The sequence below is a fragment of the Dendropsophus ebraccatus genome, chromosome 5 (assembly GCF_027789765.1).
Source record: "Dendropsophus ebraccatus isolate aDenEbr1 chromosome 5, aDenEbr1.pat, whole genome shotgun sequence".
Taxonomy (NCBI): domain Eukaryota; kingdom Metazoa; phylum Chordata; class Amphibia; order Anura; family Hylidae; genus Dendropsophus; species Dendropsophus ebraccatus.
In genome coordinates, this window is record NC_091458.1 from 10645555 (window position 1) to 10660522 (window position 14968).

General features: G+C 45.0%; 1 protein-coding gene across 1 annotated transcript; it reads left to right on the top strand.

The window, feature by feature from the left end:
• The first annotated feature begins 1525 nt into the window (after positions 1-1525).
• On the top strand, positions 1526-3164 carry LOC138794015 (olfactory receptor 6N1-like). Its single transcript, XM_069972782.1, has 2 exons — positions 1526-1573; positions 2205-3164. Exons 1-2 carry the CDS (start codon positions 1526-1528, stop codon positions 3162-3164), a joined length of 1008 nt encoding a protein of 335 aa, XP_069828883.1.
• The last annotated feature ends 11804 nt before the right edge of the window (positions 3165-14968 follow it).

Below are 14968 nucleotides of genomic sequence, written 5' to 3' on the forward strand. Positions count from 1 at the left end.
CCCGCTCCACATCAGAAACGGGGACTGGCAGGTTAGAGGAGCCAGCAGACTGGACTGACTTCTCAGCTCGCCCAGTGTGCTGGAAAGGAGAAAATACAAAGCTTACTTGCTCCTCTTTACTTTTCTTCCTCTTCTTCCTCTTCTTCTTCCCTACAGAGGAGTCTTCCCCCAGCTCCTCTCCAAAGGAGAAATTCTCCAGTCTTGTTGGGGACTCCTGCTGGATAATGGCTTTCAGCAGGCCTCCATCCATCTCCTCCTCAGACTCAGCAGACTCAGGTAGGGCCACCTGGGCAGCCTGGATGTAGTCACTCGCCTGGCTCTCATGCACAGTATTTCTCCTGGTGCAGTCTCCTGGCTTTGGGACCTCTCTGTATCTCCCGCCTCAGCCATCTCCTCACCCGCACTCCTGGAAGACATCACTGGGGGATCCTGGGAAGCGCTTTGGGAAACGTAATGCGACATTTCTGCCACTTCTCCCGCTTCAGCTTCTTCCTCTCCCTCACTCTCTTCATCACTTGCCTCATAGTCCAGATTAGCGCTCTTTCTTCTCATCTGCTCAAACCTTTCCTCATTGAGCATTTTCTCTTGGAAAGGCCCAGCACCTTCCAGAAGGATCTGCAGCTCACCTTCCATCCTCTGGATCTCAGCTCTCAGGGCCTGTATACGCTGGGAGAGCACAGGCTTGCTCCTCTTGCTGGCTGCACCTGCATTGCTTCTCAGGAACCTGTGCTCCACCCGCAGCTCTCTCAGCTGTTTCCCCAGGTGCTGGTATTCCTGGAGCTTGGCCACAATCCTGGAAGTGAAGGTGTCCATAGACTCCTTGGGGCCTGAAACCCCCCACTCCACAACACTTGCTTGGGCCCTAGATGGATTAGGGCCACATGGCTCATCTTTCTTCCTCCCTCCTTTACTTTGTGAAGCCTTTTGGCTTCTGACTGGTGCTGACGGAGCCAGACCCACATTGCTGGGAGTACGGCTAGATCTTACCGAAGGCACCTCAGGAGCACTGGCTGGTAATGGATGATTCTCCCCACTCTCCGCCAGCCTGGACCGGAGAGTGGGAGTCCGGGACTCCATAGTGAGGGCCCCCTCCCAGGAACCTGCCACCTTCCTGGGAAAGGCAGATGGAATTCACCCTCTCTGCTCTGCTCTGGTTCTTAGGAGCTCACACAGGAATGTATGCTCACCACGCCCTCCAGAGCTGCACTCACTATTCTGCTGGTGGGGTCACTGTGTAGATTATTTTATCCTGTACTAATTCAAATTGTCAAAGAGTCATATAGACTTTGAATTATCTATATAAAGTATAGTTTGGACAAGGGGCAGTCTATGCCAATGAAGTGTATAGTAGACCGACCTTCCAGTATCTCTCACTATAACATCACTATATGCAGATAAATTAGGGCAATTAGTCATATAAACCCCCTGTGGTCGGTTTCCTGTGGTATTTGAGGGGTTTGTAAGAGATGCTATACTGGAGTATCTTAATGAAAATAATCTTATAACACAGCACCAGCATGGATTTATGAGGGATCAATCCTGTCTGACTAATCTGATTAGCTTCTATGAAGAGGTAAGTTACAGACTGGACCTGGCGGAGGCCTGGATGCTTTTATTGAAAAATATAATATACCAAGTTATGGACATTAGGTTTCTGGTGATACGTTGTTCCAGGGATTTTTCTGGTCGCCATTGGAGTCGGGAAGGAATTTTTTTCCCTGTGATGGGGCAATTGGCATTTGCCTCATAGGGGTTAACTATGTTACGGAGTGATGACCATATAGATGGGCAGTCAAGTAAAGAAGATAACAGCACTGGGTAAAAAGTTTCTGGTGGTCATTTCCTCGGTTCACGTTCAAACAGCGTCAGAGTGGTGGACACCATAGGCAAAGAAAACGTTTCAAAGTCTAGGTTTAACAATTTTGTTTTCACAAGAGTGCCACCTCTCTATATGATGCTGCCAGATGGGCATATGGTTAACCATTAGATATATATATTCTTCATAGACACAAGAACACCGTGGGTATATGAGCAGTTAGGCAGGGAGACCCTTAGCCTTCTATAAAGTACCCAAAGGCCACCATGGGCTTGATAACTAAGGGGTCCAAACTTACCTTGTAGGCTGCCCCCCACCCTTTCTCCACCTATCTATATTTATCAGACACTTTCTAATAACATTTCTCTATTTGATTCTCCTTTACCAGGTGGATGAGGATTACCGTCAAGCAGTAGTTTCTTCCAATCTGACCATTACTCGTGTAACAGAATTCATCATCTTTGGCTTCCCGAGTCTTCAGCAGTATCAGCTTCTGCTCTTCTGTGTGTTTCTCCTCATCTACCTGTTCACCATCGCTGGGAATGGAAGTATCTTCTCCTTGGTGGTACTTGACCGCCGGCTGCATACTCCTATGTATTTCTTTGTCGGTAATTTGTCTGTCCTTGATTTGAGTTACGCAACAGTGACCATCCCCAAGATGTTGGCCAAGTTCTCCATGAACCTTGACACCATTTCTTATATGGCCTGCTTAGTTCAGATGTATATTTTTGAGTCTTTGATAATAACAGAGTGTTTACTATTGACAGTAATGGCTTATGACCGATTTGTGGCTATTTGTTCTCCTCTACATTACCCGACTATCATGACTAAAAGACGATATCTACTGTTGATGGCTCTGGTATGGTCCATTGGTTTTGCTGGTGCAGTGACAACCTTTATCTTAGCCTTTAAGATACATTTTTGTGGTCCTAATATTATCCATCATTATTACTGTGACCATCCACCATTGTTGCAGTTGGCCTGTTCTGACATCTCCGTAAATATAGCGGTCGGCTCCACCATTGCGGCTGTAACTCTTCTAATATCATTGACTTTGGTGGTCGTTTCTTATATTAAAATTATATTAGCCATCCTCAAAATTAATTCCAGAGAGGGGCGTATGAAGATGTTCTCCACATGCGCCTCACACTTTACCGTGGTCAGTATCTTCTACTTGCCGCTTACCGTCATATATATCCAGCCAAAGGCCTCCTCAGATGTGGACTCTCTGGTGGCCCTGCTCTACACAGTATTAACACCGATGATGAATCCGGTTATATACAGCCTCAGGAACAAGGACATTATAGAGGCTTTCAAGAAGAAAATCCATCTTGTAATCAAAGAATAGGAAAATAGCAAAAAGCCTAATAACAGAGTTCCTTCAGCTGTCCTGTGTTCTGTTATGTTCTGAACATCGAGACTGGAATTGTTTAGGTTTGGATGTTTGGTGTTACATAGATCCAGAATCTATTAACCAGTTTGGACTATGAAGCTTTGCCTAGGCTTGTCCCAGTGTGTTTCCTGTTTAGTTCATGTCCTGTGTTCCTTCTCTCGTTCATTTTCCCTGTTGGGTAACCATACACCTTAAAAAACTGTGATCTCTTCCGTCCTCGCCAGACATGTGAATTTCGGCCGAAGGTTCCTGTGTTATCTATGTTGATGGGTAAGTCACAGCAAGACAGCTCTGGTGGTAGCTTATCCCTCAGAGAACTAAGGGGTCAGTCAGCGTAATGCCATTGCGCTTGACCCCTTTCTTCACCGGCATCATCAAACATCATAAACCTTATATTGCCATGAGCAGCAGGTTTGGCCACCATATAAGTATAAAGTTGTGGTATTTGGACACCACTGATACTTTTCTAGTGAACTTGTCTGCAGGTTTTCAGTATTTATATAGCTATTATATATTAGTATGTAGTCTGTCAGGACGGGGCAGGTAGGGACCAGACACGACAGCCCTGACGCTGAACTCACCTACTATCCCTACCTACTTGCCTCAACCGGCCCTAGGCGCCCGTGGACAACCACAATGATGTTCCCTGCGCTGGATATGTGCACACAGAACAAGGCAGACAAACACAATATGGGATCATCTAACAGGCAGGATCAGAACCAAACGGGCAACACAGTACAAAAACAAGTAACAGTCAGATAGTTAAAAGTCAAAGCCAGGGGTCAGGTAACACAGTCGAGCAAGCAGAGGAAGTTAGGACGGGGATCGCAGGAACAGACACAGGGAGCTGGGACCATGGTATGAACCTAAATAGCCAGTGCTGGGACACTGCCTCAGCTTTCTTTTATGCTGATCAAGAGCCCGGTCCGGATCCCCATTGGACCGGTACTCTGATCTTCCAGGTTGCAGGCAGGCAGAGAAATCCGTCAATCACACAGACAACACAGGTGCATAATCAAGTCCAGAAGCTTCTCAGCTTAAGGGCCCCATTCCACAGGCCGAGCAATGATGTAAACAAGCGCAGATCTGCTAGATCTGCTCGTTTACTGGGCCTATTCCACAGCCCAGATGATCGTTAAGCGAGGGCTGCAGGGACATCGTTACCGAAGTTCTTGCAGCCCTTGCAGCAATACATTACCTGTCCGGGCTTCTCCTGTGCTCAGTCTTCCTCCCCGAGTCCCGCGGCATAGCATCAGCTTCGGTGAATCCTGACTGAGCTGTCAGACCACTCAGCCAATCACTGGCTGCTCAGTCAGGCCGCTCCAGAGCTGCTGATGCTGCGAGCGGGACCCGGGGAGGAAGACGGAGCGCAGGAGAAGCCCAGACAGGTAATATATGCTGCGCTTCTCAAATCGTCGGTCGCCCGCCACGCACCGCTATTTCACCGTAGTGATGCACGGTAGGGGACCGATGTTTTTAGGTCTGGCCCTAAATAAATGATCAGCTGATGACACGATCATCGGCTAATCGTTTTCTCTATTCCACCTAGCGATAATCGGCCGAATGGGGCCGATTCGGCCGATTATCGCTCCCGTGGAATAGACCCCTAACTCCTGCATTGCCGAAAGCTGAGAAGGAATCGGGTGTGGCACACAAAAGCAAACACCAGGCCCAGTTCACACCAGGATCGGAAGCATTGCACCCATCCAATGAAAGTATTTTTTACACGTGTGTTATTTCTTACTTAAATGGGGTTTAGTAGTGAAAACCATCTGATAGATCTGAATTACTGAGCCGGAATGTAGCATTAGCCTGTAAAACTGGGCAGTCAGGAAAAGTTAGGTATCGGCAGACGTGGAGCATCAAAAATGGCGGTCTGTGTCAGGGGTGGTAACAGGCTGGCATTATTAGGCTGGGGAAGGGCAATATAAATGGCTCTTCTCACCCTGACAAGGTCAGGCAGCTACTACTTAGTTTGTATCTGGCTGGTTATGTAAAATAGGGAGGGAATAGGAAACAGGACTGCACACCTCTACCACTAAGATGGGTGCTTTTGTAGCAATAGGTTCTTTATCCCATTATCATGGATAGATAAGCCACAGCACACCGATTTCAAATGCAGGTAAAGTAGTTTATTCACAGTGTAAGTAGACAAAAAGCCTTTACTCCAACCAGGGTAAGTAAGTAGTTACAAAAATTTAAGACCAAAATGAGTTAGAACATTTCGGTCCTCAGGCATAGGGGTCTCTGTAGTGTAGGAGAAGGAATCTGGGCTGGGCGACCATTATAAAAAAAGACAAACAGTTAACTCAACTGGGGCCCGTTCCCGACGTCCGCACGTCTCGTGTCTCCTGGCCCATACACTGCCTGCGCCAGGGGTCCCCTGAAGCCCTATCGAGCAGCCGAGCGTCTCATCGGAGACGCTTGGCTGCCGGAGCCTTCTGGAACCTCTGTCACTCTCCTGAAGCCCTCCCGGTATCCAAGCGTCTCCGATGAGATGCTCGGCTGCTCGATAGGGCTTCAGGGGACCCCTGGCGCAGGCAGTGTATGTCACACTGCCTGCGCCGGGAACGGGCCAGGAGACACACAGAGGCTGGGAACAGGCCCCAGGTGACTTAACTATTTGTTTGTTTTTAAATTTAGCTGCAGGTAACCCCTGCCTGACTGCACCCCGGACAATCTTCTTAAAAGTCGGGGGGGGGGGGGGGGTCGTCTTATACGCCGGAAAATACGGTAATTAGTTTTGCCAGTTCGTGAATTTTTCGGCATAAAATTACCGAATTTGCTAATAGGACTGTAACAAGCCATATATTAACTTAAAACAGCACATTTTTGTTTAAATTTAGCTTTTGTAAATGAAAAAAAAAACAATATTAGAATGATAATATGCTATATTTAGTAAATATACAGTAAAATAGCTGGCCACTTTCATGCAAGGGGATCATATATAATGCAATATAATTTTACTCTCTCTCTCTCGATATATATATATATATATATATATATATATACATATATATTCACATAATACAGCATATTTTTGTTGTATCTTTGCTATTTTCCATTTACAAAAGCAAAACTGAAATTAAAATATCCAGTTTTAAGTTATTATACAGTAAAAAAAAAATAATAAATTAGGCGGCTATATTGCATTTTGTGCGCGATTCCTTTGCATTAAAGCTGCCACCTGTTTTACTATATATTTACTTATGTAATATTGCTCTTTTTGTTTAAAATAGCAAAATTTAAACAAAATTATGTTACAAATAAAAATATTTGAAAAATTAAAATAAAATAAAAATATACAATTTCATTCATAAATTTACTGGCAATTACCTTTTCAGCACAATTTATAGGGGTTGTCCAGCGAAAATCTTTTTCTTTCAAATCAACTGATATCAGAAAGTTATATAGATTTGTAATATACTTTAATTAAAAATCTCAAGTCTTTCCATACTTATTAGCTGCAGTAAGTCCTGCAGGAAATGTTGTTTTATTTTCAGTCTGACAGAGTGGTCTCTGCTGACAGGAACTCTGTCTCGGTTTTCTAAGAATCCCCATAGAAAACCTCTCCTGCTGTGGACAGTTCCTGTCAGCAGAGATGTCAGCAGAGAGCGCTGCGTCAGACTGAAAATAAAACAACACTTCCTGCAGGATGTACAGCAGCTAATAAGTATGGGAACACTTGAAATTTTTTAACAGAAGTAAATTACAAATAATAACTTTCTGACACTAGTTGATTTAAAGGAAAAAGATTTTCGCTAGACAACCCCTTTAACAATAGAGTTGGCTGAAAAGGTACAGTAATTGCTGATAAATTTATAAATGAACTCGCTAGATACAATGCGGTAGCATGTGTAACAACTTGTACCTAGTGATTTCATTCATAAATTTACACAAACAAAGATGATCAGTCGCTGGATTGGATAATGCGGTACACGTGCGTTTTGGCCTCGGATCCACGCCGCCACATATGCGCAGTGTTTTGTTGGATTGCACTTTTGTTTACCTCGCTGGGACTTTTTTACATGCATTTGGACTGTGAGTTTTCATGTTGCTAGTTGTGTTATATTGTATAATAAAGGTAATTTATTTATTAGTCATAGATATGTAAATTATACCATAGTGTGTATTTGGATTGGTTAACAATGTATGACATCATGTTATCTGGGATTGGCTCTTGTGAAAAAGCTGTGTGGTTGAAATGTCGCTTATCCCCTGTAATGACATGATGGAATAAACGCACCTTATACTCGGGCACTTTACTACTGCCTTGGATTATGTTACTCTTTAGGACTGGTAACTTTGCTTCAACCAATCAACCTTGTGCTGGAATAGGAGTGCTTTATATTTTTTCACTTTTCTACCTGATTATAATTATGAATAAGAGGCGGTTGTGAACCTGATTCTCAATGGGAATAAGAGGCGGTTGTGAACTTAGTTCTAATTGTGGGCAAGAGGTGGTTGTGATACGGAATAAAATTGTGAATAAGATCCGATTGTGACCATCATTATAATTGTGGATAAGAGCAAGTAGTAACCCTCTTTGGATAAGAGGTAGTTTTGACCCACATTATCATTAGGGATAAGAGATGGTTGTGACCCTCATTATCATTGTGGATAAAATGCGTTTTTGACCCTTATTATAATTATGGATAAGAGCAGGTTGTAAACAAGGTTGCGAAACGCGTCAACAATGTTTGCTTGTGACTGTTCCCATTTTTTAAATAAAGACAAGCTTTTATTCTGCATTGGTGCTTGACCACTGTTGTTGGATTGTAAAATTTGCTTCAAGTATGCCATGCACTGGCAGATGTATGTGTGGGATACACTTGTGGCTTCTCTCCCCTTAAGGTAAGCTTAGCACTGGATCTTCGTTCTAGAGTTCAGTTGGAAAACTTTGTAAAGGGCTGGTCCTTCACACATCCATCCGCTTGGACCTCCAACTACTAACTCTCTAAACTTTCTCCCACCAGGAGCTAATTCCTCTTACAGGGGCTATAAATAAACCCTCCTGTGAGTGGTGGAGATGAGCGTGTGTGTAAGAGAGAAAAGAAGACATAGGTATAGTGATGAACGAGTACTAAAATGCTTGGGTGCTTGTTACTCGAGACGAATATCTCCCGATTCTCGAGTGCTCGTTTCGAGTAACGAACCCCATTGAAGTCAATGGGTAACTCGAGCATTTTTGCAGGGGACCCAAGTTCGGTAGATGGAAGGTTGTGTGAAAACCTGTCAACCTCAGAAAATGATGGAAACACAAAGAAAATGGACAGGAAACATCAGGGGCAGCATGTATGGATGCCTCTGAGGCTGCCTAATCGCACCATTATGCCAAGTTCTGAGCAACAGCCTGGTTAAAACAGAGGTAGGCATATGAACCACCCAAAAACTCAGCCTGAGACAGCATGGCAGTCAGAACACAGGGAGCCATTAAAACAGAGGTAGCATATGATGACACAGCATGGGGGTGAGGACACAGCACAGAGAACTATAAAAAAACAGAGGTAGCATATGAATCACCACAAAATTTAGCCTGACACAGCATGGTGGTGAGAACACAGGGAACCATTCAAACACAGGTAGCATATGAACCACCCAAAAACTTAGCCTGCCACAGCATGGCGGTGAAGACACAGGGAACCATTAAAAGAGAGGTAGCATATGAACTTCCCCAAAATTTTGCCTCACACAGCATGGCGATGAGGACACAGGGAACCATTAAAAGAGAGGTAGCATATGAACCACCACAAAATTTAGTCAGACACAGCATGGCAGTGAGGACACAGAGAACCATTAAAAGTGAGCCTCCCAAAAATTAGGCCTGACACAGCATTTCGGTGAGGACACAGAGATCCATTAAAGCAAGGGTCGCATTTGAACCAACCCAAAATTTAGCCTGACACAGCATGGCAGTGAGAACACATGGAACCATTCAAACACCGGTAGCATATGGACCACCCAAAAACTTAGCCTGATACCACAGACTCAGACCAAGATGGACAATACAATCATCCAATAAAAAGAGCCAGATTATGGCTAGATTTAGCCTCACCTCCTCATGCAGTTGTGCGTGAGAGGCATATCTTTGGAGGTAGGGACGAAGAATAACAATACAGTCTTCTTAAGAGGCCCCGGAATTTGAACGAATACGCTTTCAATCCTTTAAAGAGTCTCTAAGAGAGGGCAATTGTGGTAGCCTGTCTATTAAAAAGACCTGGTCAGTCCTGCCTTCAAAATGGCTTAAATATCCAAGGAAGGTAGAAGGTACTGTTAAAAAAGGCCTGGTAAATCCTGCCTTCAAAATGGCTTAAATATCCAAGGAAGGTAGAAGGTACTGTTAAAAAAGGCCTGGTAAATCCTGCCTTCAAAAAGGCTACAACAACATCCAAGGAAGGATAGAAGCTACTGGTGAAAGGCCTGGTCAATCCTGCCTTCAAAACGGCTTAAACATCCAAGAAAGGTAAAAGGTACTGTTGAAAGGCCTGGTCAATCCTGCTTTTCAAAAGGCTACAACAACATCCAAGGAAGGATAGAAGCTACTGGTGAAAGGCCTGGGCAATCATGTCTTCAAAATGGCTTAAACATCCAAGGAAGGTAGAAGGTACTCTTGAAAGACCTGGTCAATCCTGCCTTCAAAAAGGCTACAACAACATCCAAGGAAGAATAGAAGCTACTCGTTAAAGGCCTGGTCAATCCTGCCTTCAAAACGGCTAGAAGGTGCAGTTTGAGCACCGCCTCTTGGCGCTTACCCACGGCAGTGCCGCTTTGCCTAAAACTAAAATATCCGGATTATGGCTAGATTTAGCCTCACACCCTCATGCAGTTGTGCGTGAGAGGCATATTTTTGGAGGTAGGGACGAAGAATAACAATACAGTCTTCTTAAGAGGCTCCGGAATTTTATCAAAAAGACCTGGCCAATCCTGGCTTTAAAATGGCTACAACATCCAAAAAAAGTAGAAGGTACTGGTGAAAGGACGGCAGAGGACACCCGTTAGATGACATCCACAGATAATGTGGTTCGAAATGGACAAGACAAGGATGCTAAATTGAATTTGACTGTAGAAGTTGGGGTAACATTCCCTGCATAATGTAACTCCCCACTTCTCCCCCCATCGCTGTTTTGACTTTGAATTTGACTGTAGCAGTTGGGGTAACATTCACTGCATCATGTGACTCCCCACTTTTCCTCCCACTGCTGTTTCGACTTTGAATTTGACTGTAGCAGTTGGGGTAACATTCACTGCATCATGTGACTCTCTTCTCCCCCCACCGCTGTTTTGAGTTTGAATTATTTGTAGCAGTTGGGGTAACTTTCCCTGGTTGCGGAAATGCACACAGATGCGGTGCACCTTGGTGAGCAAGTCAGCCAAATTGGGGTAGGTTTTAAGGAACAGCACCAACACTAGGTTAAAGACATGGGCCAGGCATGGTACATGTGTGAGGCTGCCGAGTTGCAGAGCCGCCACAAGGTTCCGCCCGTTGTTACACGCAACCAAGCTCACTGCTAATTACACAGGGTAATACAATACAGTCTTCTTAAAAGGCCCTGGAATTTTGTTAAAAAGACCTGGTCATGGTCAATCCTGCCTTCCAAACGGCTACAACATCCAAGGAAGGTAGAAGGTACTGGTGAAAGGACGGCAGAGGACACCCGTAACATGGCATTGTACATGTGTGAGGCTGCCGAGTTGCAGAGCCGCCACCAGGTTCCGCCTGTTGTCACACGCAATCAAGCTCACTGCTAATTAAAAAGGGTAATTAGCAGTGAGCTTGGATATGGCTGCAATAAGAAATAATAAAATTAATAAATCAGCCTGTCAGCGCTGTCAGTTGACAGGCGGGTGCGCTTATTAGTGACTGCTGATGCCATCATCAGTCCCTGAAGACCCGCTCTGACAACATACTAGGGGCAGGGCAGCCCACCACCTCCAAGTCAAACTCAAAATCGAATCAGTGGTGGGGAGAAGTGGTGAGTGACATCCAAGCTCACTGCTAATTGCCCTGTGAAGGATGGTGGCATATACTATATAGCTGCACTGATTGTATACGACAACCACCAGAAACTAGTTTGACCAGTATATTTTCTTATTTCTTCATTTATGACTGCAGTCACATCAAAGCTCACTGCTAATTGCCCTGTGAAAGATGGTGGTATATACTGTACTATATAATAGTAATAATAATATAATAGTGCTGAGGACTTCTTAGGGGTCTGTATGCAACACCTAATGTCCCCTTTCTGCCAGCAGACAATCACCACAGTGTGCTGCTAAAATCTTGGCAGCTGCACTGCATGTCCCAGCCAGCAGTCTGGAGTCTGATTTTGAGCATAGGGGAGGTGAAGGGGTGGGTGTAGGGGGGGAGGCGCTCGTGCCTTGTGCCTGGGCAAGGGGACTGACAAAGCCAGCACGTGACACAGGGGAAGGAGCACTAACTAAGTGAACGGCCTTGGTTCCACTGAGTGGGGTGTTTAGCACTCATACTCGTAGTGGTTAACCCTGTATTGATGGCTCCCCTGCTGATCCTGGTGTGGCACAGGTCGCACACTACAGTCCGTCGGTCACCCAAAGTTTCTTTAAAAAACCTCCAGACTTGCGAACATCTAGACCTGCCCCCAGGAGTTTGACTCCGTGAAACAGTTGCTGATCTACTTGCTCTGGCCGTGCTTCTCCCTCTGCTCACCCCTCTTCCTCTTCCATCCGGTCCTATGGCTGAACTTGACTTCCCCTTGGAAGCACTGTCACTAGGCTTATCCACCCAGCTCGGGTCAGTCACCTCATCCTCATCCACCACCAGCCCTTCCTCCAATTCTGAATCCCTCCTTTCCCTGGAGGGGCCAGGCTGTGGGGAAGGAGGCTGAGCTTCTAGAGCAAGGGTTCCACTCCCTTGGGTAGCGTGTGGGCGGACTGCGTGGAAAACTGGGTGGTGGATAAGTTACTGGACACATTATCCGCTATCCACATCAGCACCTGTTCACCCTGCTGCGGTTTCACTAGTGGTGTACCCTGAGACCCCATAAGTTGCGAGAAGAAGCTAGGGATTGAATGTCTGCGGTGTGCCACTGCTCCCTCCTCAACGGGTGCTGCTGTGTCACCCTGCCCAGAATCACAGCCTCTGCCCACTGCATCGCCTCGAAACCCACGCCCTCATTTTCGACCCTTACCCCTGAGCTTCACCATTTTATGGACACTGCACAGTCAAGACTGAGATAGCTGCACTACAGATCACAGCAAGCCAAGAAAATATATTACTCAGACTACTTTTGGAGGTAGTCGTAAAGAGTCTGTGTGTAAGTTGTGCTGTATATGGTGTATAGCAGCACTTACACAGGGCAATTAGCAGTAAGCTTGGATATGCCCTCAGTAAGAAATACAGAAATAAGAAAATATACTGTTGGTCAGGTCCCACTAGTTTTTGGAGGCTGTGGTATACAATCTGTTGGAGTAAGACAGAAATCTGGAAACATACTAGTGGTCCCACTAGTTTTTGGGGGCTGTGGGATACAATCTGTTGGTGGCTGAACCAATACACTCTGAGACACACCCTTACAATGAGCTGTGAAGTTCAATGCAGGTGTACTACAAATCACAGCAATACAATGTACAACAGCAGCAGCACTAGCAACAAAATCATAAAAAAGTACTGAGCACTTCTTAGAGATGTGTATGCAACACCTAATGCCCCCTTTCTGCCAGCAGCCGGTCACCACAGTGTGCTGGTTAAATCGTGGTAGCAGCACTGCAACTCCCAGCCAGCAGTCTGTAGTAATACTGCGATGCCCCTGGCCCCTAGGGGCCACTCCGCTGAGAGGGTGTTGTAGCGGGCAGGAACCGGGGCAGAGACAGTGACCATGCGGAGACTAGACATGCGATTCTTCATTGTCCTTAGTCAGGGCAAGAATTATCACACCAATGCCAAGGTTCAGAAACAACGGTAGTTGTATATTTATTGTAACAGTGGTAACTAGTAGCAACAGTCTCTCCGGATGCAACCGGGAATAAGGCAGACTTGAATAAAGCAGAGTAATGGGTGACGCTGCAATAGGCTGTGAAAGTAGCGTGCTGAATGATGGGAGTAGTAGTGAAACTGAAGATGAGATGCTGGGTGGAATGGAATTGAGATGAATACTTGCTGTTGATGATTAGAGAAGATGATGATGAGAGGAATGACTGAAGAACAGCACCCAGATCTGGAGAATAGATGAGAATCTTGAGGACTTGAGAACAGCACACAGCCAGGAATACTTCTTGTGGAACTGGAGCAGCAGAGCACACGTTTCTCTCTCCTGACAGGGGAGAGAGAACTTACACCGAATCTATCCCCTCTGTGGTAGGGAATAGACTGAGGTAGAACAGGAAGTCACATGATAACCCCAGCCAAAGCTCGATGACCATTGGCGTTACCATGGAAGCAGGGCACAGTCACGTGACATCCAGCCATTGCATCATCACACCATTAGGCATATACAGTGAAATATACATGAGAAGTACCATACTTGAACACTGGGGGGGCGACATAATACCATTAGGCACTGATACCTGAATATACTGTACATACAATAAATGAATGGAATAGCAGACCTGAACACTGAGAAGGGTGACACAATACACGCAGTTTGCAGTGGACCATAGCTTTCCAGAACAGAACTGGTTACAATAAAAGTGTGAGGTTAAGAGGGTCTGTTCTGGGACACTGCATACCTCCCTACTAGAAATGAGCCGACCTTGGCGAACCACAAGTTGAGGTAGATGTGGCCGAATGAACATAAAGGACCAAGACAACAAGACAAGAGGAAGGAATGTGAGTGTAAATGAGTATGTAGGTGTGTGTTTCCCACGCTCAAGGCACAGGTGAGAGAAGAGAAATATGAAGAGAGAAGAAAACCCTAGTAGCAGGACTTCTCCTAGGGGTGCCTAACGTACTCTGGTTACAGGTAGTTAGTGCGTGAACCATCTGACATGGAAGTCAGGACTACTTAACTGCTGGCGGGCGACCCTCAATATTCCAGCCAGTTAGACAGTAGGTTTCCAATGACAATGAGTTACCCTACTGGAAAGAAAACTGTGAAGACCTGTGTACTGTCTTGGTTGTCTGTGTGAAGTGACTTGGACACCTGGAAGAGAAAGAGAAAAAAAATAACAAAAGCAATTATACATGGGGAGCTTCCTTTCATACCAGTCAATCATACAACGCAATTACTCAATAGGCCAGACACACAAAAAGGTATCCAAGGTGCAATATGTATGAACAAGTGTGAAGGTTAGGTATGACTATGTGTAGCAACTACTGTGTTGGGACAAGACAGAGGTGAACAGACACTGGAAACAAAAGGAAGGGAAATACAAAAGACAACAAAAAGTGCAAGGTCTTGTGGAGAATTGGCTCAATAATCTGGAGAAATCTGGTGAAAAACTGGCTCGACTACTCTTTCCAGTTACAAATATAGTGGATGCAATAATACTATGTATGGAGAAAATAGAAGATCCTTCTGAAAAATACACTCTTTAGAAAATACTCCTTTAGAAAATAGACTTTCTCTGAGGCTATACATATAGATATGTAGACTGACTTCTTTACTCAGAGGAGGAGGAAAATATCTGACTTTGATATGAGAATATACTCTATGAGAAGATATACCTTTTTCAAAAGACACACTTTACTCTGAGACTATCTAAATGACTTTTCTGCTGACTCAGAGGAAGAAAATATATATAAGACTCTGACAAGAAAATAGACTTTTGACCACTGAAGTGCA

What these genes read in the sequence shown, in the direction of transcription:
- LOC138794015 (XM_069972782.1), top strand. Translation starts at nt 1,526, where the DNA reads ATGAGGGATCAATCCTGTCTGACTAATCTGATTAGCTTCTATGAAGAG. An exon ending in TGATTAGCTTCTATGAAGAG is followed by an intron (nt 1,574 to 2,204) that starts GTAAGTTACAGA and finishes CTCCTTTACCAG; the next exon opens with GTGGATGAGGATTACCGTCA.